Below are 23,765 nucleotides of genomic sequence, written 5' to 3'. Positions count from 1 at the left end.
CCAGAGTGGCTCCAGCCTGGGCACCCCAGTGGCTCTGGAAGATGCCAGGTTGTGGACAGTGTGGCTCAGAAGCCACTGCTGGCAGCACGTTCAGCTTGTCCCTTGTCTGCTGCAGCCCCCGGGGATTTTGCCTGGAGCAGTGAATGAACTTATATTCTCCTTGGCTGAGCCCTCTGGAAGAGGTTTGTAGCTTGGATTGTTTAATATATGGGCCCCCTTTTGATGCTGTGGGTTTCCATGTGGTTTCAGTCCTGCTGCAGGGCTGGTCCCAGCTGTGGCTGTGGCTCTCCTGCAGTGCCTGCCTTCGGGAGGCCGGCGGGCCCGCAGCATTTCCCAGCAGTGTGTGTGAGGCAGGAAACCCCCGTGACTCCCAGCCCATGGCCAGTGGTCCTGCTTTCTGCCACCACCCTTGGCTCTGTCCCCATGCAGTGCTCGTTAGTGAGTGCTAATGAGAACTGGCAGTGATGCCTGTGTGATACACAGGAGACCCCACTGGCCCCGGGGGGGCTGGTTCCTGGTCGGTGGTTGGTGTAGCTGCAGGAGGTGGTACACCTGCTGCCCCGTGCTGGACTGTTCTCTGCAATGCTTTTGTTAACTCCTGGGAGTTTTCTTGTGCTGAAGTGGAGGATCATGAGTCCACTAATGATGGCTCAGACTGACTGCTGTCTGACCTCAGCCCCACGGGCAGTACCTCTGTCAAACAGACCTTGCCTTCCTCTCAGTACACTTGGTTGATGGGACATTAGCGCTAATGAGAGCGGGGTTGGATGGATGGCAGGAGAGCCTGCACAGGCTGTGGCTGGGCACTGCCTCTCATAAATGAATGGCCTGGCTGTTACCATCCCCATCTACAGATGGATGCCTGAGGATGGCCGAGCAGTGATCTCAAGGCAGCAGCCTTGCTCTGCATGCTCTCCACATCCTGCATCCTGATTGCTTATCCTGCCTTCCTTCCCTTTCCTCGTCCTGCTGCTACGGACATTGTGCATACATATGTGCTTCCTGTCTTCCAGGCTGGCTGTGGGACAAAGCAGGGAGCAGTTCCTGCCATTCTTGTACTGCAGCCAAGCTCATTTTGGTCTGATGGCTTCAGTCTGGCCTTCCTGCTTCTAATGGCATGTGGGCAAGTTGTGTCTGCAGTGCTGCTTTGATGGAATATACATAAAAATGGAGCAGGGCCTGCCAGGTCTAGCTCCTCTGCCCTTTCCTGCTGCTGTCTGACTTGCCATGATCTGAGCACTAAAGGCTCTTTCTGCTCTGCTGGCAGGAAATCCTTGTGCTGAGGCTGTGTGGCCCTGGTGACACTGAGCTCCTGAAGGGTGTGGGATCTATCCAGCCCTTCTCGTGAGCTGTCTGCCCTGCACCCACTCGCTGAGTCAGGCCTCTTGGTGTTATTCACAGACTTGATTATTCTGGGCTTGGTGAGCATTGGTAGATGGACTTACAGGGGTTTGTATCCCCTGAAGACCAAGAGCCAGCTGATAGGAAGCACCAAGTGCAGAGCCTGAAATACACACAGTCCCAGCAAAGAGCCCAAAACTGCACAGAGGCAGCAGAGGTAGGCTGAGTGGAGCACACCCCTGCAGGTTTTTGGCACACCTCAGCAGCTCGACGTCCAAGGTGAGAGCTGAGAGCTCTGCTCTGCTCTTCCCCCGCAGGCGCCTGGTGGAACGGCTGGAGAACATGAGGAAGAACGCCATGGGGAACGGCCTCTCCCAGTGCCTGCTCTGTGGGGAGCTGCTGGGGCTGCTGGGCAGCACGGCTGTCTTCTGTCAGGACTGCAAAAAGGTGGGTTGGGCACACAGCTTCCTGCCTCTTCCTGCTAGCAGATCTGTCCTGGAAAGGCCACCGGGCCTCTTGGGAGCTAGGTAGTTCTGCAGAGTTAACTTGCCTTAGCCCCACTTGTCTAGGTGAGTGCTGTCAGACTGTCAGGTGTTCTCTTGCAGCCTGGTTATCTTACTCCTCAGGATCCCCGAGTCCCTAAACTGCTCTTACTGCTGAGATGGGGTTCACCAGCCCCCTCTGATCTCCCACTCTTGGCAGAAGGGGCAAACATGTGCTGCCCTCAGAGGCAACTCATACAAGAGTCAGTGTGGTATTTACTGCAAGGTTTGCTCTTAGACCTTCCAGTAACACCTCTCTTCAGAGAACTCAAGTCCATCTTCAAGTTCCAAACCACTGTAAGGTTTCCAGCCCTGATACATAAATCAGCCTGTGCATCAGCAACTGCCTGGTTTTCTGTCTTGGGCAGGACTGCACGGCTGCTCTTTGAGAGGCAGCATCACTTAGACTGCAGTTCTGCCAGCACTCTGGGGGACAGTTGCTTGTCTAGACTCTGCAGCCAAGGGGTTAATCTGTATTGCTGTGGAGATGAGGATCTCCAAGGCAACCACCTTATCCTCTCTCTGCTGGGAGGCTGTTTTTCCTGCACTTGAGGCCCATCTTTCCCTGGGGAGATACTTCCATAAGTGACTTCACCTCAGCATGTTGCCTGGGGAGAGGTGAGGGTACCTGCTGGGTGGAGGAGTGTTTCTGACTTGCTGGTGGCAGGGTACAAGGGAGCAGCCTGTGCTGACTCTGTCCCTGGTGGCTGCTGAAGCCAAGGAGACTCTAGCTGCTGTCACCCACCCTTGTCACTGAGATGTCCCATGGAGTCCACAGGACAGCACTGAGTAAAAGCTCAGTGCCCCTTTGCCCTGTAGCAGTGCATGTTGGCACCTCTGTGGCTAAGCAGCCCTGCAGGCAGTGGTGGGGAACCTTCCCTGCTGGTGCTGCTGGAGCTTTGGGAGGAGCAGCTCTCATTGCAGAGCAGGCTACCAGGCTGGGCCTGCACTGGCCCACGCTTGGCTGCAGCACTTTAAACGCCAGGGAGAAAGTAGCTTCTGAGGAAGGGTTGGGAAGGAAGCAGCAGTAAGGCACTGGGAAGTGGAAGGTGTGGTTTGAGGGGAGTTACAGGGCAGCTCTCCTGGGCAGGGTAGTGTGGGCTCTGTAGAAAACAAAGGGCTGGGTGTCCGACAGGAGCTGGCTGCACGGTTCTGGCATTTCAAGCATGTGGAATAACAGGATGGGCTGTGCTCTTGCCTTCTTCCCTTGGTGATTCTGCTCTCCATGTCCAAATCCAGCCAGGTCACAGTGTCACCCTGCTGTCTAACCTCCTTCCTCTGAGCCCCACACACCAGTGAGGAGGCAGAAGCTGGTTCAGACACTTCCCTGCCCTGTCCCTTTGCAACTGCAGTTAGTAACCCTCCAGCTGGTGAGGCTGGGGGGGGGCTGTGTCCAGAACACCCCAAAGAAGAACTTTTTGGGGTTTTTTTGTGATTATTCCCTTTTTGCCTGGAGTCTGTTGGCCGTTCAGGAATGTTCCTATCCAGGTTGATTTAAGGTGAGACCCTACTTCTCCAGTGTGTGTTTTACAGCTGCATTCAGCTTGGCTGCACTTCTCAGCAGTGTGCAAGCTCAGGGCAGTGCTGCCTGGGTGCCTTGGCCTTCTCCCTTTGCTGCTTTTTAATGCTGTGAACTCAGGGAACAGTCAACCCTTCAGCAGAGCACACAGAATGGACTGTTACTTTAAGCTTGTTCCTTCTCACCCAGGGATATCCATCACTCGTGCAGTGCTGTGTGCAATAAGCAATGACTTGTCAGGGAATTATGGATTTTTAAAGTTCATATTTTTCTTGCTAGCGTTGCTCTGTTACCATCTCATTGCAGCATGCTTAATTCAATAACATGAATTCTACTGAGGCATCTGAAGCGTGGCAGAGAACCCACCTTCAGCAAGTCCCTTCTGCTGGGGAGAGGTTCCCTATTTCTTGTAGCCTGATGGATTTTCTCAGTGACACTTTCTGTTTTATGAAAAATGTTTTTAATATTAGTTTTTATTATCTTGGAAATAAATGCACTATAGGAAGACAAAGATGTATGCAAATCCAGGTGTGTTAACAATAGCAGTAGTTAGACAAAGCATAATGTGTCATTTAGCATGCAGAGGGTATCGGTGTGATGCATAAAAGGTGAAGTATAAATAGGAGAAGAAAGTGCTTTATCTTGTATTTAATGGGGAATGGAGCTGCATTTAATATCCTTGATTTTTATGTCTTCTTCTGAGGGGTTGTGAGTGATGCTCCCATTTTCCAGCTTGTCTGCAGAGAAGGGGAGGAGGAGGAGGAAAGCCCTGGTTTATATTGGAACTTCCAAGATTTATGGTAGGAATAAAATGGCTGGGAAACTTCCACTAGAGGGAGTGTTTGAATGTGCTATACAGATGGGGTTTTGGAGCCTTGAGGGTATTTAAGACAGTTGTTCCCTCAGAGTTTGGTTTGAGGGAGGGAGAACTTGGGGTCCTTCAGGTGGTGCCTGCTGATTGCTCCTGCAATCCCTCTTGGCTTGGGTCTCTACACGTTGAGTATTGATGCCCCAGACCCAGTCAGTTGTTCTTTATTTCTCTGGGAGGATGAGGGCAGGACAGGAACAGAAAGATGGAGAGAAAAGCACCAGCCTCAGTGGGCTGCTGGTGACACCTCCCACTTTCTGTGCAGCATGAGTCAGGGACAGACCTGCCCCTGGACTACACTAACCAAAATAGCTGAGGACATTTATTCATGCAGTGAAGCCATTGACTGGGGTACCATGATTCTGTTGCTCCCCTCCTCCAGGCATGGGCACTGGGGGCTGAGTGAGCCACTGAGACTTTGCTCCCTGGACACAGACCTCCTGCAGCCTGGTCAGGAGGATGTGTAAAACCTTAGCTGGGGAGATTAAACTCGTCTGTCTCTCTAAGCAAGGTTTTGCTCTCCAGGGTCCCTCTTGTGAGTGGCTTTCTCTCTGTGAGGATCAAAGAATTCATCCAATTTCTCATTCAAGCTGTAAGCCAAGCCTGATACACATCAGCTTCATTATATAATATTAGGTGATTCAGGTTGTAAATGGCTTGTAATGCCAGCGGAGACATGAAAGGTCCCTGTGCAGCAGCAGAGGCCACGTGGTGCTCTCAGACATTCTGCTCAGGAGATCTGTGTGTGTAACTCCTGGTGCCCACTTCCCAAGCAGCCACAGATCAATAGCTGCCGATTTTCAGCCGCGTGCTGAAGTGGAGGGGAAGCCACAGGGTGTAAGACTCTGTGTTGTAATGCTGTGTGTGTTGTGAGGCTGTGTCTGTCAGGGAAGGGAGGAGAGGATTTCCAGTCTCACACAAACCCACCCTTGTTTTGTACTTGGTTACAGCTGCTTTCCATGCTGCAGTGACTGGGCTTTAGGATTTAAAGGAGAGGAAAAAAACCACTCTAGAAAGAATGCCTGTTGGTTGATTTGCCCTATTCAGTTCTCTTCTTGCCAGTCAAGGGCTGTGCTGTAGATTTGCCTTTGTCTCGTGTCCTGATAGACCTGGAGCAGCTTCAGTGATTCTCCAGGATATATAAGAAAATTGTGCCATGTTTACTTTTTTCAGGAAAGCAAAACAGGACTGTTGGGATCAATGCTTCTTTCCCTTCCCTCTCCCAAGGGCTATATGGCTGTGGGGAGTTGCTAACACTGCCTTTTGTTTCTCTTTTTCTCTCTCCTTGTTGCAGAAAGTTTGCACCAAGTGTGGAATAGAAACCTTTGGAGCACAGAAACGTCCTCTGTGGTTGTGCAAGATCTGCAGTGAACAGAGAGAGGTGAAATGCAGCTGTGGAGAGCGGGGCTCAGCAGCGTGCACCTACCCGCCCTTTCAGCGTGCACCTACCTGCCCTTTGGCTGTGCTGGCTGCGTGTGGGCTCTTCCCTGTGACTGAGCATGGGGAAGGGAGCTTGGGATGGGGTTGGGGAGGCTTGGCTGGAGGCCAGACAGACTCAATAAATACACACAAGGGTGACAACTTTGGTTTGTGAGAGGGTGGAGGGAAAAAACCCACCAGCCTCTGCAGGCTGTATGGCTTTGTGGGGTTTTTCTAGCAATGGTCATAAAGAGGGTTTTCATGCTCTTGCCCTCCTAGCTCTGTGGCAAATAAACTTGGCTAACACTGGTTCTTTAATACAGCTGGAGAGATCTAGAGCATAGCTGCAATATTTGTCCCTCTAAAAATAGCTAGGATTGCAGCTTTTAGGTCTGTTTCTCTTCCTGCTTGCAAAATCCCATAACTTGCCCACGTGTGAGACTTCTAATGCAAGTCTCTAAATTTTTATATCCCTCATCCTTAACTTTACCCTGCAAAAGTAATGGCCTGCCTCAATTCTTTGTCTGCCAGCCAGCATCCACCAACGTGAGGGCTCACTGCTCTACGGTGAAGTCAGTGAATTTTTTTGTGTGATCACAGAAGGTTTTTCACTTGTTCCCATCAAATTATTTTGGGCTTTTGCTTGTGGTCCTTGAACATCAATCCAGTGCAGCTATTTCTGACCACTGCAACCAGCTGTGAAACCTGGGTGCTCTGCTAAATCAATTTTGGAGTGTAATGAGAGCATTTGTGCAGGTGTTTGAGGTTCTGAATTTCTTTTATACTAGCTGTGCAAACTTGGTATTGCTCAGGTTTTACAGAGGAGGGGTTTGTCTGTGTGGGAGCACTTGCAAGGATCATGTTCAGGTAAGATGAGGGGCACGTGGATGCTGCCAGTCTTTAACTTCTGAGTAGCAGTGTGGGTGTGAGTAGGGCAGGCAGAGAGCATCCCAGTTCCTTGGATATTGCTGATAATTTGATACACTGAATCATCCAGATGTTTTGAATGCCAGATGGAGGTCCCAAAATAGAGTGAGGCAGGTCAAGATGTATTCTGCGTTCTGCAGGGAGATGGGTATGGAACTGAAATTAACTTCATTTCTTTTATTCTGTTCTTTTGGGATTTTTTTCCATAATATCACACTGTAAAATTGGTGGTTTTTTTCCTATTTGAGGAGCTGTGGCCGCTGGACAGAGGATAATATTGAATATTAACCTGTCTAGTGTTACACGTGGCCAGTGTGTGAGGGTACAGTAACCTTCAGAGTTCATTCTCTCTGTTAAACCTGAGATATGGCCAAAGTGCTTCCCTAATAATTATGGATGGAACGTTTCTTCTTAGCCTTACTAAAAAATAGCCTCATCTTGTGTCCCAACCCTGAGCTTCATCTTTATTTTTTGCTTCTCTTTAAGGCCAGTTCAGGGCTGTCTCCTTTCTTGTTTGTAGTGGTGGTTATGCCCTGACCAGGAGAAGGTTGGAAGGATCACAGTGTGGACACGCAGCCAGGCATCAAGTCATACATCCCCTCTGTCTTCCCACATGCTCTGCTTTTATTTTGGGGGAAGTCAGGGAAGCATTGAGAAATAGCAGAAGCCTTGAGGCATGTCAGCCAGGGCAAGGAAGCTGAGGCAGTGTCAGAATAAATGTCTGAAAGGTGGCTTTGATCAGGTCCTCTCTAAGAATCTGTGTGAGGTAAAGGTGAGGCTCTTAGGCCTCGGGCTGATGGCTGGTGCTAGAGCAGTCCCTGAAGGTGGTTCAGGTGTCATGGTACTACAGGGCATGCAATAAATTACCAGATTTCTTTTATGGGCTTGTGTTCACAACCAGTTCCATGTTGTTGTCTGTTTCTGAGATCTGGATCTGTCTTGTGTTGCCATCTGCTCTGGAGCAAACCCATTTGGCCAGGCTCTTTGCTGAAGGTTATATTTGCTGTCAATGAGTGCAGATGGATGTCTGCTCTTTGCAGTCAGATATCCTCATTTCTGCCTAACCTCTGAATCCCCTGCATGGTGAGTAGGTATTGGCCCCCTTTTATTTCCTGGGATTCCACAGGAACACACCAAATCATGTTGGGTTTTGTGTTGTGGTAACGAGTCAGTGTTGTCCTTCTCTCCCCTTATCACTGCACAGTGTGACAGACTAAGGTTCTCCTTTAGCCCCTGCCAACAGAACGTGTTTAAAGTAGACTTGTTCCAGGCCACAGAGCTATGGTGACACTTATCTTGTTGGGCTGTGCTCAGGCCCCTAAACTTGTCCAGCTCTGGTGGTGATGCTGGTCTGGAGTGATGAGATGTGGTATTTCCAAGCTAGGTGATTCCTCCACATCAGCACTTTGTTCGCCATCTAATTTTCTGAACCGCCGCTCAAGCTGTTTGGGCATGATATTTATGAAGCTCTCAAGTCTTAGTGAGAGACTGTCAGGCACTGAAGTGAGACAGGGAGGTCATTTGGAAACCTGGATGGACTAAATGATGTCAGCTAGAGTTAATAAGTGTTGTCTGGCTGGGACAAAAGCCTAGGAGTATAATTGTCCCCTTTCTCCTCTGCCGTGCACTGAGTGTGTGTGTCTTGTGGCCCACCAGGATCTCAAGCCAGGGTGGTGGGGCTGGATGTCCCCATGTACCAGCTAACAGCTGAAGTGTGCAGCATTGTTTGTACATGCTAAAGCTTTCATCTCTCCATCTTCCTTGTTATTTATCCCTACAGGCTTGATTTAAGCTGGTGTGAGTTTGGTGACATGTGGTAGTCATCTTCCCCCTTTTCCTGTGCAGACAGAATCTGTGCTGGCTTTGGGTGGGATTAAATCTTCAGTATGCCTGGGTCAAAATAAGACCAAAGTAACAAAAGCTGTTGTTTACATCAGGTTTTCAGTTGGAGTCAAATGTTTGGTGCCCATAGATCCCTTTAGGAATCCCAGCCTCAGCCATTCAGAGGTGTTCTTTGCTGCTGTTTCCTTGAAAACCTCCACTGGGAAGGCTGTGCTGCATAGCAATGAGGAACAAGTTGCTCTGATGCCATCTTATTTCTGGAGAGTGGAGGTGATTAATGGATTGTGCTGCTGCTTCGTCCCAGTCATCCAGAAGCAGAACAGTGTGTTTGGCAGCACTTGAGCTGCCAAGCGCGATGTGTCCGTGCAGATTGAGGGTCTCCAGGCTGCCAGAGAGGCACTGGGAGGAGAACACTAACATGGCTGGGACCTGACAGAGCCTGGGTGCTCCCACTGGCTCACCTGCTTCAGGCCCTTTTGTTCTCACAATAATATGGGGACGTTTTGAGGGCAAGACTCTGCCTTGCTCCTTCCCTCCTCCATGTGCTGCATTCTCTTTCTTGGCTTTGCATCTTGCATGTCCTTCCTGGAGGCTGGCTGTGGAGGGCTGGGCCAGTGCTCTTTCTGCATGTGTGTGAAGTCCTGTGGCATGATCAAGGACACTGATCCCTGAGTGCAGCAAACACTGGCCCCAGGTCTGCACTGAGCCTGTCTGTGGACTTGGCAGTGAAGCAGCCAGCAGAAGAGAGCACGGGGCAGAAAGGGAGCAAGACCTCCAGCAAAATGGGCTTATTGCAGTGGCTGTCAGAGGAGCCAAACAGCCTGGGAGGGGCTGTGGTGGGCACGTATACAGCTGGAATGGTTCCCTGCTGCCAGGCCTCTGGCAGAGCACGTGAGCTTAGTAACAGCCTGGGCAGCAGTGCCAGTGTTGAATCAGTTGTGTGTGGCTGAAGTTTTCCTGTCACCTCCCGGCCTGAGGGAGAAGTGGGACCTGCTGCGTTTTGTCAAATCCCTGCCCAGCCATTTACCTCTCTGCACAGCCTTGTTTTGACTAAAAACACCAGGTTTTGAAAAGCACCTTCCTGAATTACCACTTTATATATATATATATATATTTTGTTCGTATTCATAATTAGCGATGCTATCATTGTAATTAAAATCCTCTTGGAAGCGTTCGTACGCATTTACATTTGAATTGACACATCCAAAACTAGGGATAATGAAAGCAGCTCGAGCAGGGGGGGGTGGGAGATAGCTTTTTTTTTTTTAAACCCTACTGGATGTGAAAGAGAGTGTCAGCTATCGGGGACCTGTTAAAGTTTTAATTTGCCCCCTCTGCTTCACTTTCCCTTTAATTTCTTCTCCTTCGCTAAATGGCATTTTCATGGCTGGCTGCATTTCTTGGTTTATCACAATAAACCATGCAGAGGAAGATTACTGTGCTGGAGGAGCAGAGTTGTCTCCTCCTGCTTTGCCCCCAGGGCTTCCCTTTGCACATATGCACTGGTGCAGTTCTGAACGTTACAGACCAACATAGCCCAGGGTTATTGCTGCCTGGTGTGATGATTCCTTGGCACAAGACCATCCTGATGGAGGGGAGTGTTTATTTTGGGTGACTCTGGATTGAATCAAAGTGATGTGCACCTGTTTGCAATTCAAAGAGCTCATCAATAGCCTGCCGTATTATTTTGGGGGGTGGTAGCAAGTAGTTAGACTCAAAATAGTGTCCTCTAGAATAGAGCCACAGGAAAAAAAAAAAATAGAGGTCTGATTGAGAGGGGAATGATAAATCATTGGAGGCTGGCAGCCATTGCAGCTTGAGAAACGTTGGGGTCAGGGGTGAGGGAGATTTTGCTATTCCGGAAACAAAGCTCCGAATAGCAATTTCACTGCCTTTTAATTTTCTTCATCCTCAAGAGCTGAATGTGGGAGTTGACAACAGATTGCTGTAAATAATGTAATTGGAAATCTCTGTGTTATGGAAAAGCAGATGAATGCAAATAATGAAGCAGAGGAGCGCTTGCTCTTTCTTCCTGCCAGTGGTTTGCAGCGTGCCAGAGGCAGGGTGGAGAGCTGGGACACAGTGAGCGTGGGGGCACGTGCTGCGTGAGGCCACTGCCAATGAGACCCTCCCCGGGGGGCTGCCTTTGCTGCAGGTGCCTTTCTCTTCATTGTAGCCCCCAGGAACCTGCTCCCCCGCTTCTGGGCTGCTGAGGGGTTGAGCTAATAATGCTGCTCCCAGCATGGGAGGCTGAAGGTGGCTGTTCTCCTCTCACCCAGCCCAGCCCGGGCTGCTGCTGTGAAGGAAAGGGGCTGCAGGATGGGAACAGCTACTGCGTGGCAAGCAGTCAGTGCCAGGGCACAGTGTGGCTTTGTAGCAAAGATCTTTTCTAAGCGTCTCTGTTTAGGGGACTTGAAGTGAACTCTGGAAGAGCTGCAAGTGCTTGTTATGAGTCCTTCAGCTTTGATCCCATCCCTTCATCAGCAAGTCCTGTTTTCTCTGTTCAGGAGCTTGTTTTAGTACTTGTATCTTCAGAGAAGGAGGAAGAGGAGGAAGAAGTTTGAGCAGTAACATGCATTTCACCAGGGCCCAGTGATTCTCTTTTAGGTCCCATTTACAGGCTACACTTGAATGTGCTGGATAAAAATACACATCTGCTTGTGACTGTCTCATCCTGTAGCTGTAATGATGGCTTGATGCAACTTTAATAAGTGTATTATCAGGGTTATAAAAGGCATTGAGCTCCCTGGACTTGTCATGACCATGGCTGTTAAATTGGTTTGAAGTAATAAAAAAAGGAGTCTGTTGCTAAAGTAACTCGTCTTCACTGCTTTGCTTTAGGGTGGCTCAGGTGTCAGGGGAAGCAGAAGGATGGGAGCCTGAAGCCAGTCAGTATTCAGCCTGCAGTTTGGTTGTTTGGCTGGGCCAGTTTGAGGGCAGTGGGCCTGGGGAGAGCTGTGGGTGAGCTGTGGTGTGACTGCTCTGTCCTGAGCTGCACGTTGGGTCCCCACACCCTGATCTGGGGTGGTGGAGGTCCAGACTTCACTCCCCTCTGCCGAGCACTGGGAGTGAGGATGGTCAGTGTTACCTCAGATTGGATTGTTGCAAGGGGCTGGCTGTCCTTGCTGATGAGATTCCAGCTCCACCCAAACTCAGGCTGCCGTGGGGGCTGAATTTCACCTTATGTGCCAGTGGGACTGGTGGGAGCAAAACTCTCCCCTCCTTGGAGGGAGCGAACTCTTGCCAATAAACAGGGCTTTTATTCTTGAAGCGCTGTTAAAGATTTATTAATTTAAAATGAAGCAAGAACTTCTCTGTGGGGCCACTCTTGCAATCAATGGAACTCCCATCAATAGCAGCCAGCAGCATCGATTTGTTTTGATGCATGGATGCTAGAGCTGACCCGTGTGCCCACGTGCAGAGCAGAAGGTGACCCAGGGGGGGTTCAGATGGGGCGTGCTGCTAACCAGGGGGGGAGCAGAGCTGCTGAATTAGCACAGGGAGAGCATCCTGCTGCAGTTATTGGAGAGCTGATCTCAAAACGATTTCAGTACTGCTGTAAAGAGACCAAACTATTAGAAGCACCAATTTAAAGTGGATATGTATGCATAGAATCAATTTTATACTAGTATTACACCATCAGAGCTAGATATAATATATCGTTAACTCTTTCTATAACTGGATTGCTTGGGGTAGTGAGAAGCCCAGTGGTGACCAGCCTTTCAGCCTTTTCTTACAGCAATCTTACTGTGTCTGATTGGTTTTATGGTGTGCCTAAATTGTAGTTTGCCTGAAGATAATAGGTCTCCTCAGTGCTTCAGATTAAATTAGAGGTGTTGCAGGGCCTGTTCCGAGGACGGCTGTAAGAAGGGGTGGCTTCCTCCCCAGCAGTTTGTCCAGGGCAGCTCTGTGTGCCTCAGCTACCTGGTGTGTGGCAGGGGATGGACAACCTGTCCTCCCCAAGCCGTGGAGCTGCTGGGGGTGCAGCCCCCGTGGGCACAGCAGCCCCTCTTCTGCCCATGTCCTCTGTGTGCAGCTGCCCCCGAGGCTCCTGCCTTCTGCAGACAGGGGAGCTCAGGGCTTGCCCAGGCTCAGCTCCTGCATCTCCTGTCTTTACCTGAGCTGCTGTGGGCTGAGCACCTTGTAGAGAGGCCTCTCCTGGATTTAAACCCACACATCCCGTTTCCTGATTCCTGGTTTTGTGGGGAGAGCCGAGCACCTTCTGCTGGGGTCTGTGTGCTCTTGTACAAGCTGTACCAAACACTGCAGTCCCGATGAGCCTGTAGAGGGGACAGAAGGAGCTGTGTCAGCTTGTGCCTTCGTTGGCTGGGTCACTGTTTTGGCTGTTTGCATGCTGGTGAAGGAGCTGGTAAAACGTCCTGCCTGCCAAGGCCCCCTCTGTAGGAGAAGAACTTGCAGCCTTCTCTCCTTTGGAGAACTGGCTTCCCAAGCTTTTTCCTTTGGAGCAGACTCACAGTCCTGCTGGGCTGTTGCTGGCAGGAGAACGTTGCTGTAATTGCTGGGTGCTCTCAGCTTCAGCTTTCCAGATCCTGCTGTGGAGCACACGGGCACCCTTACAGGAGCTGACACGTGTGCTGGGTCACAGTGATGCTCTGCTTTCCTCTGCTGGGTGCTCTTATGTCAAACTCACACTACCAGGTTTCTCTGTGAATTCAGATCTCCTTCACTTGGCTTTCAGTACCCCAAACACAGAGATTTTCTCTCTCTGTGTTGATGGCTCTGGACTAGGAACAAGGCAACCTGCTGAGCAATTTCCTCCTGTCAGTGAAATGGTGACAGTGGTGTCCTGCTTTTTGTGCCTGCATGAGGAGAACTTCTCCCGAGTGCCAGGTGTTGTCACTGCCCTCTGCTTTGATTAAGCCCTAAATGCAAATTGCAAATGTATGACTGTAATTAGGGTTGTCTGCATTTGCACCCATTGCCATCATGGTGATACAATAAGAAAAATGCTTTGGGAACATGGAATAAAAACACTGATGATATCCCTTACTCTGAACAGAGGTGCAAGGTCTCTACCCCCCTGCATGAAATAGAAAATGATATTTTTACTATATTAACTTATTTTTGTGCTGGCTGTCTCATTAGCTCATTATTAGACTGCTGGAAGGCACAAAAGAATTAGATTTTTAGAGGCCATTTCTCCTTGTCTGAGCTACTATCCTTTTCCTTTCCTCTGCATCACAGCAGGCTTTATATTAAATATACTTAATGGAGCTCCTTCATCATAAGCTGCATTAAAACTAAATTGGAGAGTGGAGGGTGTTCTTCCAGGAGATATTGTGGCTTAGTGCTCACAGTCCATTTCCTCCACAGGTTCAGGTGGTTTGAGTGTTGTTCTTCTCACTGTGGGGTTTTCAAGCACACTTGTTAGGTGATCTGGAGCAGCCTGAGTTGCTCTGTGAAACTAAAGCCAAGGTTGTGCCACTCGGTGTGGCAGCGTTTCTGCTGCCCTGGCATTGCCACCTGCACCCCCAGCTGCTGCTGGTCTTTGACTCTCTCTGAAGGACATGGACCCAGGCTGAGGGGCCTGGCCCAGGAGGAGAGACTTGCCAGGACTCCTTGCCCCTCCAGCCAGTGCCAGACTTGTTTTACTCTAAGCAGAGCATGTGCCTGGGGCTATTGCCACTCTGGCGTGTGCCTGCTCTCTCGGGGAAGCTTTTCTTGGTGCATTCCCAAGGGGAAAGCAATAGATGCAGAGTCTGAACTGCCTCCTGCTTAGTGCAGGTCAGGGGACTTCATCCTGATATCTTTGCAGAAAGCCTGAAAATGTGTTTGACTCGGGCACAGCATCAGAGAAGCATCTATTCTTGACCCAGAGAATGTAAGAAGCTCTGTGGTTTGTATGATCACCCTCTGCTCCAACTTCAGTCTATGCATTCACACGTGTGATTTTTCTAGTGGTGGGAGGAAGGACAGTGGTGAAGCTGGGCTGAGAAGGTGTGGGGAGGAATCTGGGGTGCTGTGGTAGTTGCAGAGTGCAGGGGAACCACTGGACTCTGTGAGCTGGAGGGCTTGACCTCTCCTGTGTCTGTGTGGGGTCAAGGTATCTCAGAGGGAGCGGCCGGGCCGATGAGTGGGGAGCTCGTTTTGGTGCTGGCTGTCCTCTCCCGCTGTAAAAACCCAAGCTTAAGGTACTGTGTGTCTGTCTGACAGGTTTGGAAGAGGTCTGGTGCTTGGTTCTACAAGGGGCTGCCCAAGTACATCCCCCCTCTGAAGAGCAGCAGCAAGCCCAGCGAGCTGCCCCCGCAGCCTTGGCAGAGCGAGCCAGCCGTGCCGGAGCCCGGGACCAGCCGCCCCTTCACCTGGGCCAGGGGAAAAGGTTGGTTGTCTGCTCTGTGCCCCACAGGCAGGTGGGGAGAAGGACCTGGCTCCTGCTGTTGCTAGGAGGGCAGGCCCTCTGTGAGAGGTGAGGAATAGCCCACAAGATGTGTTTCCTGTGTGGGCAGTGTTGGGCTTTTTATGCTACAGTATGTTTTCCAGGTTTTATTGTTAAAACGCACGTTGGTGGCCCAGACTCACCCAAATGCCCCTGGACTCCCTGTCCTTCAGTCCATCCCTACTCCCTTGCTTTCCTCCATTCCTTGCAGTGCTGGCTGTTCTGCTGGGACTGCCAAGGAAGGGAGGAGCTGTGTAGCAGACACCTGCCTGCAGTCCCAGCCCAGAGAGCTCCTCCTGCTGCACCACAGGGGATGGTGCCAAGGATGGACAGTGTTGTGCAGCCAAGGCTGTCAAACGGCTGGTCTCCCTCCCTCCCTCCCTGAGCTGTTTATTTCTTGCTTCTGCTACTCCACAAGGCACCACTGAGATGCCTCAAACTGCTTTGAGCTGGGCTAGCAATGACACCACCACCATCTCCCTGGGGCCTAGAGCAAGTGGGCAGAGATAATCTACAGTCAGTGGGCAGGAGCGAGCTGGTGGTGGCTGTGTCCTTTTGTACCTGACCCTCCTGAGCAGGTGAGACCAGCAATGGGTGAAGCTCCTTCCCTGGCCTTGTGGAGGGGGCTGAGATTGGCAGCATGGAGAACTCAAGTCTGAGGTGTCCTTTAAATGCATCTCAGAGAAGCTGTTGATTAACTTTGCCCTGCGCAGGGCTGGGGCCAGAGCACTGACAAACCTGAGGATTTGTGCTCTTCAGCATCCACATCTCTGTTCTTTGAGGTAGACCTTGATTGAGGTAGACCATTGTAGCACACGTGGCATCTTGGATGGCTGCTGTGTCAGATCCCATTCACAGCACTGCCTTGTAGGTCTCCTTTCCCTGCTCTTTTCCATCTCTTTGTTGCTCCTACACCCACTCCAGTGCCTCCAGCCAGCTGGGGGAAACAGCAGCTTGGCATTGAGGAGCTGAGCACTCAAGGTCAGTACCACAGCAGCAGGTGGATGCTGCAGAACTAAAGCTGCTGCCAGTCTGCTTGGATTCCTCTTCATTTCTTTCTGGTGTGGATGAGCAGAACTATCTGGCCTCTCTCCCCTTCTGTCTTTTGCTATTAGATCCCCTCAGTTGGAGCAGACCTCTTCAGCAGCTTTCCGCATCAAGATAAATCTTAGTAGTGCAGGGGCAAATAACCTTTTAATAAAGAGGACTCAGGAGAGTCAGGTTTACAAACCTTCTCTTCAGGCCCCAGCTAGGAAAGCACTCCCAGCCCTGCTGTAACTTTTGTAATTAAGGACAAATTAGATCAACAATAGATGGTTGTGCTTCCCTCCAGGAGATGCTTGGAAGGAGTTGTCTTAGCAGATTAACTGATTGATGAGGTATTTTCTGTTCACATGATACAGAAAACAGTGTGAGTCAAAAGATGTTGAACCCAGACCTAGTTCAGCTTTTTAGTTGAGTTTTGTGTTGGGAGGAGGCCTCCCCCTAAATGCTTTGCAGGAACAGAGTGGCCCTTGGTAAGCTTTGATGTGCGTAGCGAGCTGCGCTTCTCCCTGTGCACTGATTTTTGGCTGGCTGCTGTTTTATGAGTTGGATAATATTAATTTATGGTTTTATTTTCTGGTATTTTCTTTCCTCATTGCCCTTCTCTGTTAGGCCACTTGTCCTCTGGACAGCCTTTGATGGGCTTTAAGGGCTGTAATCCATCTCCAAAGCTGGGGGCTTGTACATCTCACCCCTCCATTTAACCCCCTTTCACCTGCCAGTGCTGAGACTTCTGCTGAGTGTCATCTGAAACCTCTGCTACGTGCAGGGCAGCCACCTTCCCCCGTGGAGATGACGTAGCTGTGATATTGCCACCATGGGTCTGGGCCTGGACTGGGCTTTACAAGGCCATGGCTGCCAAGGCAGAACATGTCCTGTTGGCTCGGGTGAAGCCCTGTGGCTTGTTGGGCAGGATGTTCTCGGGAGTGAGCTCTAGTGTTTAACACGCCTGACTCTGACAGGCTGCTCTCAGTGGGGTGTCTGTTTTCTTGGCCAGTTGTGTCTAACCCTACCGCTTGCCTCCTGAGGTGCTGAAGGAGCCATCTCTCAGCTGTTGAGAGCTTCCAGTCAGGTGGCACCAGCACAGGCACAGCCATATCCCAGCACAACTCCCGGAGAGCCCGGGAGACAGGAGCCTTGGTTGTCCTATTGATGTCCTCCACACCAGGAGCTGCCTTTCAGCAGGGATGGGACAAACCTCAAGTGTCCCTTTTCCCCCCCCAAAAAGGAAGGGATCAGTGCCAGGCCCTGGGTACTGGTCACTTCTGCTGCAGGGGGTGGGAAGGCAGTGAGACCAAAGGACCGCAGGAACGTGCCTCTTGGATGAAAAGGCAAACCTGCCAGGACTAAGCTTTATTTTTACACACCCATTATTCCTCTTGTGCTCGCCGATGCTGGGATTTGCCATTCCCTTTAGTTTTTCTGTAATAAACAAGCAGTTGCCATGGGAACCCTGCTATTAGTTAAGGCACAAACGTATTGTCACGGGGAGAATAGCGGTAATAATTCTTGTGCTGGGGAACAGCTCTGCTCCATGTGGTGGAATGTGGGTGGGTTTCTGCACCAGGTCAGACAGGACAGAGCCATCAGCGGGTGGGGAGCAATAAAGCAGCAGGGCTTCCCTTCTTCTGAACTCTGCGTTCTGCAGGAGGAATATTGCAGAGCAGCTGGGTGGAAGAAGGAGGCGTGATCCCGGAGCTGCCGCTTGGCGTGAGCGCTGCCTGCTGCTCCGCTCGGCCCCCGGGGTGTCTCCCCTTGCACTGGGCTCTGCTCCTGCTGCCAAGCACTGTGCTGCCACAGGCACGGGAGCAGCACCCGGGCAGGGGCTGCAGGGGGTTTGTCCAGTGTCTGTGTGCTGGAGGCCAAACCCCCGAGTGATGGGGCACGCCAAGAGCTTTTCAGGCCACTCGGGGTCATCCAACTTCTCCACAAGTTTGGACGGTTCCAAAGCTGCACGTGTGCTGCTTCTGAAAGGGAGAGCAGTTGGGTCCTGTCCCCTGCTCCTCCTGCTTAGAGAGGTCCCTGCAGTGCTGGGCATGGTCCAGTGTAGGAGCTGCACTCTGAGACACCTGCATTGTGATAAAACTCATCTCTGACCAGAGATGTGCACAGCAGGTGGAGGGAGGTGATTCTCCCACTCTAGTCCACTTTGGTGAGGGACCCCCCCTCCCCCCCAGTTCTGTGTGTAGCTCTGGAGTCCTCGGCACAGGAGAGACAGGGACCTGTTGGAGCAGGTCCAGAGGAGGCCACAAAAATGGTCCAGGGTGGAACGCCTCTGCTGTGAGGCCAGGATGAGAAAGTTGGAGTTTTTCAACTTGGAAAGAGAAGGCTTCAGGGAGACTTTATTATGACCCTTCAGTACTTAATGGGTACCTTTCTAATCAGAAAGATGGGGACAATCCTTGTAGCAGGGCCTGTTGTGACAGGACAAGGAGTGATGGTTTTAAACTGAGAGGGATTTAGATTAGATATAAAGAAGAGATTTTTGATGCAAAGGGTGTTGAAACACTGGCCCAGGTTGCCCAGAGAAGTGGTAGAAGCTCCATCCCTGGCAACATTCCAGGTGAGGTTGGTGACCTTGAAAGGTCCCTTCCCACCCAAAGCATTCTAGGATTCTCTGACCCTCCCACTCCCTGGGGGTCGGGTTTGCAGATGCTGGTGTTCAGGGTGCTGCTGGGGAGCTGGGTGCTCAGGGGCTCAAGCTCAGCCTGCCCGTGGAGCCTGTGGGGCTGGGGCTGCAGGCTGCCCACGAGCTATTTCTCATTTTTGGCAGCTCTGAGAAGTGCCAGGCTCCATGTGTGCAGGGATGGGCAGAGGGAAGGAGCGTGGCTGGCTCTTTTTATTAGCTGTTAAATGCTCTGCACACATTTCATCTGAGAGCTCAACCCCAGCCACGTGCTCCTTTCCCCTTGGCCTCAGCACAGCCTCCCCACATCCTCTGCTGCTGGGGTTAAGTGCAGCCTGGCAGCCCTCGGCTGTTCCCTGGGCTCTCTGTCTCATACCTCTGCCTTGGAGGTTGAACAATGTGCCAGAGAGATCACAGGCTGTGGCAGCAGCCACTGGGGTTCAGGCCCTTGATGAGTGACCCGTTCCCCGTGGGAATAGTGCTTTTCTTGCAAGTTTTATCTCAGCATAACTTTTTAATAGATTATTTTTTTCAGTCAGCTGGAGATGGAGAGGGATAAATCTGTTATGTTCTCTGCAAGTACAGCTGTCCAACGACTCTTATTGATATATCAGCAACTGCTGGAACACCAGATTTACAACTTCTGGGCTCTGGAAAGCGCCAGCAGAAGGTCTGGGAGCTTTGGGAGAAAAATTACCTGAAAGGGAAATATTGGTGCAGTGAGTAAAATACATTCTTATTGGCAGCAGAGGAAATGAGAGCAGACAGGGCTGCTGCTGTGGTGCGAGTGCCCTCATGTCATTAATATTTTCTTCCTCTTGTGCTGGTCCTCTCTTGATCTGCTGAATGGCAGAAGGGAAGGCAGCTAAAGTCACCTCCACGGGTTCACTGGGGCCTTCTCCAAATAAATCCTGGCTTTCCAGCATTTTTAAAGGACTCGTGGAGGAGGAAGCTGTTCTAAAGCCATCGATTTTATGAATCCAAGAGGCCAAAAAAAAGATGACGACCAAGTGGGACAGGAGTGTATTTCCAGAGGGAATTCATCAATGGGACGGTCAGAATGATTCTCAATCAGCTGAGATTTGGATTTTATAGCAAAAAAATACACCCTGGTGTGTATGGGTTGTTATTAACAGTATTTATGTATAGTCCCCCACCTCTCCCAGGGAGCTTTGGGGGAGTGGTGTCGCTGGTTTCAGGACAGCAAAGCCCAAAACCTCAAACCTTTGAAGGACCCTGGCAGCAAGGCGTGCATGAGGAGCTGCCTTCCAGAGCAACTGCAATAACACTTTACAATAACACCACCAGCCAGCTTTAATATCCTCAGAGATCTTAACTCCACAGAACTGCTATTTTAGGTATGAATATTTTTTTTTCCATTTTAATAAAATATTTGGTGTAGTACAGATGGCTGTCTGAATACAGGAGCGTCGGCAGAGCTCCTGGGCAGGAATGTTTGACAGCTTGTGCTGGCCTGTGTGAGGGGAGCAATACCCATCCTCCTGCCCTGGGCAGCCTGAAGGGGTTTGCAGCTCTGAGAGTGGTGTGGCATGAGTTTCAGGGCTGACACAGAGATGGGCTGACAGCTCCTTTTGCCTGGCTGTCACCTCCTACCTCTGCCCCCCCTGCCCTCCTGTGCCCCACAGCACCGTGGGCTTGGGCACTACGAGTGACACAGCGTGGGGGCAAAGTGGTTGGTCTGGTAGCAGAGCAAGCAGCTAGTATCTCATGGGGAATGTGAGCTTGTAAATATGTACTGATGAGTATAGATAGTTTGGGCTCCCTTTTTCTACAGCAGAGGCTGTAGGTTGCAGTGTTGCTTGCTCTGTATCTCACATGAGCCAGTATTGTACTTTCTAGCAGGAATTGTGACCCACCGCAGCATCTGAGCTGCCAGGAGAGCTGGTCTCTGCCTTGGTCAGATGGAGAAATGCTGTAGGTGCCATCCCTCAAACAAAAGACAGTTGTTTTCCTGTTACCTTCCTCCTCAGCTCCATCGTTTCTGTTCTGAAATTGGGAAATGGAAAAACCACGTTTCTGGTTTTACCCAGAGCAGCTGGCAGTGGAGTTATCTTCTACACCGGTGGAAGCAGGAGGGGTGCTTGCATAATTGCATGGAAAAATGGAAACAACCTACCTGCCAATTTGGGAAGTCGTGTCTGGCAACGTGAGGCTCCTTCAGCTCTTGTGGAAACTATACAGTGGAAAGCAGCAGGACTAGGGCCAGGATTTGGAGGATGGGGGGAAGAAGTTAAAAAAAAAAAAAGTATTGAAATGGAGGAACAGTCTCCCTGAGGAAGAGGAGCAGCACTTGCATTTTAAGCCTAGGGGCATAGGAGCAATCCAGTTCTGGGCAGATGGGATGAGTGCTGAATGGACGATGAGCTAAGGCTGCTGGTTCTTCCTTTAATCGCTGCAGGGCTTTTTATTTGATGTGCTCAGTATTTATCTGGAGTTTTCTTCATAGATCCTGGAGCCTCCACAGAGGTCCTGCCGTGCTTGTAACGTGGCTTGGAGGAAGCCAGCCCCTCTCCCCACGTTACTCAAACGTGGATGCTCCTGTGGTGCAGCCAGGAGCTCTGCAGCTGCAGCTGAGCAGGGACCAGCTTGTGCCCAGCCCTCAGCACGTCCCTCCCGTGGGGGAGATGGCAAACACCAGGAGAAGGGGCTTGCTGGCATTCAGCACCGGGCCAGTGGGGTCAGAGCCCAGCTCCCAGACCAGCCACGCTGCAGGGCTCTTGGCTTGGCAGTGAGGAGCTTTGGGCAGCACAGGAAGAGTGTGGTGTGGTCCCAGTCAGGTCTGGGGGAGCAGCACTGGTGGTGTGTGCATCTGCTTTAGGTGCTGGCACCACGGGAACGCGTGCAGCGGAGCTACACATCTTCTGTTAAAAGTAGAAGCATTTGTTCATGTTTTCTCTGGATCCATCTGGCACCCTCTTTGGTGAGTGTTAGGAACATTGTGAATAGCTGTCTCTCTCCTCTCCTCCCCCCAATCTTTTCTGCAGTGGTTTCCAGCGACAGCGAGAGCGACTCGGAGCTCAGTTCCTGCAGCCTGGATGACAAGCCCTTACCTGTGGGGTCAAAAGGCTCAGAAGGCAGAAGGCACCAAGCAGGACTGGGTGAGGAGTTGCTGTTCCTCGTGGCTGGGGGGTGGGAAGTGTCAACTGGTTGAGTGTTTGACGTTTGGTCCTGCAGGGTTTGGCTCAGCTGCTTGCCTGCCCCACGCTGGTGCAGCCCACTGGCCGTGGCTGTGCCAGGGGAGGAGTTGGTCCTTTCTCACTGGAATAGTATCCATGGGACAAACAGTGGTGGGTCACTCCATTGCCTGCAGCCTTTCAGGGTCTGCCCTTGCAGCTGGGAGCTGGTCCCAGCACACCTCCAGCCAGCTCCTTGCTCCTGACATTATAGCACTGGCATCACTGGTGCCATAATGGGGCACAGGAACTGGGTTTTGACCCTGCTCCTGAGGGTGCCTGTCTGGGAGCAGGGAAGCTGCTGCTCTCTCAGGACCTGCCCCAGCATCTGCACCCACTTCTGCCTCCCACAGCAGCATCTCTCTGCCTTGTGTCCCTGCAGCACCCGTCGGGGAGCCCAGCCAGGCCGTGGGCAGGGTGCTGGGGAGCACCCACTCCCCCACCCTCTCGGGGAGCCACAGCAGCCTGGGCAGCGAGCAGGGGGCTGCCCTCAGTGCCACGGAGAGCTGCCAGAGCGACCAGCCTGCGGACGGGCACGACAGCCATGGGGGCAGCAGGGGCCCTGGTAAGCTGAACCTTGGATGGCTCTTAAAGCCAAGCTGAACTCTAGATGGCTCTTAAAGCCAAGCTGAACCTTGGATGGCTCTTAAAGCCAAGTGTGGCTCTTCCCAGAACTCTGCAGTGAAAAAAGACACTTTTTCCCACTCAACAACCCTGGAACAATTAAGTGACTGTGAGAGCAGAGGCTGCTATCACATCTGATCTGGAGCAGCTGAAAGAGATGCAAATGTGTTCTCTCTGCAGCTCCCACTAATCTATTCAGTAACCCCTTAAGTTACCATTTAGCCCTGCTCTGAGCATTCCCCTGCCCTGTGACCTGTCACTCTCTCTGTTCCCGAGCCCATTTTGTGCTGTGCTTGTTGAGGTGTAAATTGGATTGTAGAGAGCAGGTTTATCCTTCAGTGCAACGTGGAGTCAGAGGCACCCTCCCTACACTTTCTGCTAAAAATTGCTGGCATAAAATCATTTCTCTGCTCTTCCATCCCTCCCCATGTTTCAGGGATTTGCAGTTTTCTTTAATTACAGTTTTCACAAAGCAAATCAGATGAGTGATGCTTCTGCCCACGTCAGTGGATGATGGTGCTGTCCTGGTCTGGGTGGTTTATTTGAAGCCCCTGTTGGCTGTGGTGTTAGAGGTGGCAGGTTCCAGTTGTGTGTTGGCTCTACTGCCTGCCAGCAATAGGTTATCCTGCAGGATTGAAGTGGGTGGTGGTGGATAGCAGCTGTGACCCTTTGGGTGGTGCTGAGGTCTGGATGGGTGCACGCCTGAATGCTGGGTTTGTACAGTGCCTCCCACTTCAGTGCTTCCCTACCAGCTCCTTGAACTGGCTGCTGCCTGACCATGACAGTGCAAAACAAGATCTCAGAGGCAAAAAATGATTTTTTTTTCTACTAAAAACCTCATATGCGAAGCTTGGCACAAGGGGTCAACACTCTCTGGTGGGATCTCTCCTTGCTAGGTAGAGGAGAGCTAAAATTGACAGCCAGCATGGTTGCACATTAAAAAATTTCAACTACAGTAATCTCCTGAGCCTAGTTAATATAGTCCCTGAGATGGAGAGAGGATCCTGCTAAGGAAAAGGTTAAGCCAGGTTGGATGATTAGAGAGTATCTGTAGAGAACTTGATGATTTCTGGGGTCATTTATTCCCCAATCCTCCTCCAGAAGGGGCTGCAGCAATGAGTGCCCTGGCAGGAGGGTTCTGCAGCCCCTAGAGCCATGGGAGGGAAGCAGGGAGAGGCCTGAAGCAGGCATGGGTTTGGGAGCTGGTGGGGGGTGACAGCAGGCAGAGTTCTGTGTCACATCACATCGGGGGACCAGCCACCCGCCGAGCATCCTTCTGGGCTGAGGAGCTGCCCTCGGGGAGAGGGAGGGAGGGAGGGAAGGAGAGTTTGTTTTCCCTCTGATGTGTTTGGGATGTGGGCCTGCCTCTGTGCAGGGGGTGAGCAGCAGGGGGGAGTGTGGCTGGGGTTTGTTTCCGCTGAG

General features: G+C 51.3%; 1 protein-coding gene across 1 annotated transcript in view; it reads left to right on the top strand.

The window, feature by feature from the left end:
• RPH3AL (rabphilin 3A-like (without C2 domains)) overlaps positions 1-22,284 on the top strand; it is a gene marked incomplete at its 3' end in the record, with an annotated part of 24,584 nt that extends 2,300 nt beyond the window's left edge. Inside the window, exons 3-7 of the mRNA XM_008948196.1 lie at positions 1,659-1,788; positions 5,565-5,651; positions 14,633-14,798; positions 21,531-21,644; positions 22,102-22,284. Of these exons, the coding sequence (XP_008946444.1) occupies positions 1,659-1,788; positions 5,565-5,651; positions 14,633-14,798; positions 21,531-21,644; positions 22,102-22,284 (680 nt within the window). The remainder of the gene's footprint in view (positions 1-1,658; positions 1,789-5,564; positions 5,652-14,632; positions 14,799-21,530; positions 21,645-22,101) is intronic.
• Between the last annotated feature and the right edge of the window lie 1,481 nt (positions 22,285-23,765).

Source organism: Merops nubicus, unplaced genomic scaffold, assembly GCF_000691845.1.
Source record: "Merops nubicus isolate BGI_N331 unplaced genomic scaffold, ASM69184v1 scaffold17189, whole genome shotgun sequence".
In the NCBI taxonomy this organism is placed as follows: Eukaryota; Metazoa; Chordata; class Aves; order Coraciiformes; family Meropidae; genus Merops; species Merops nubicus.
The sequence above is the reverse complement of the archived record's forward strand: the minus strand, read 5'-3'. Positions and strand labels throughout refer to the sequence as shown.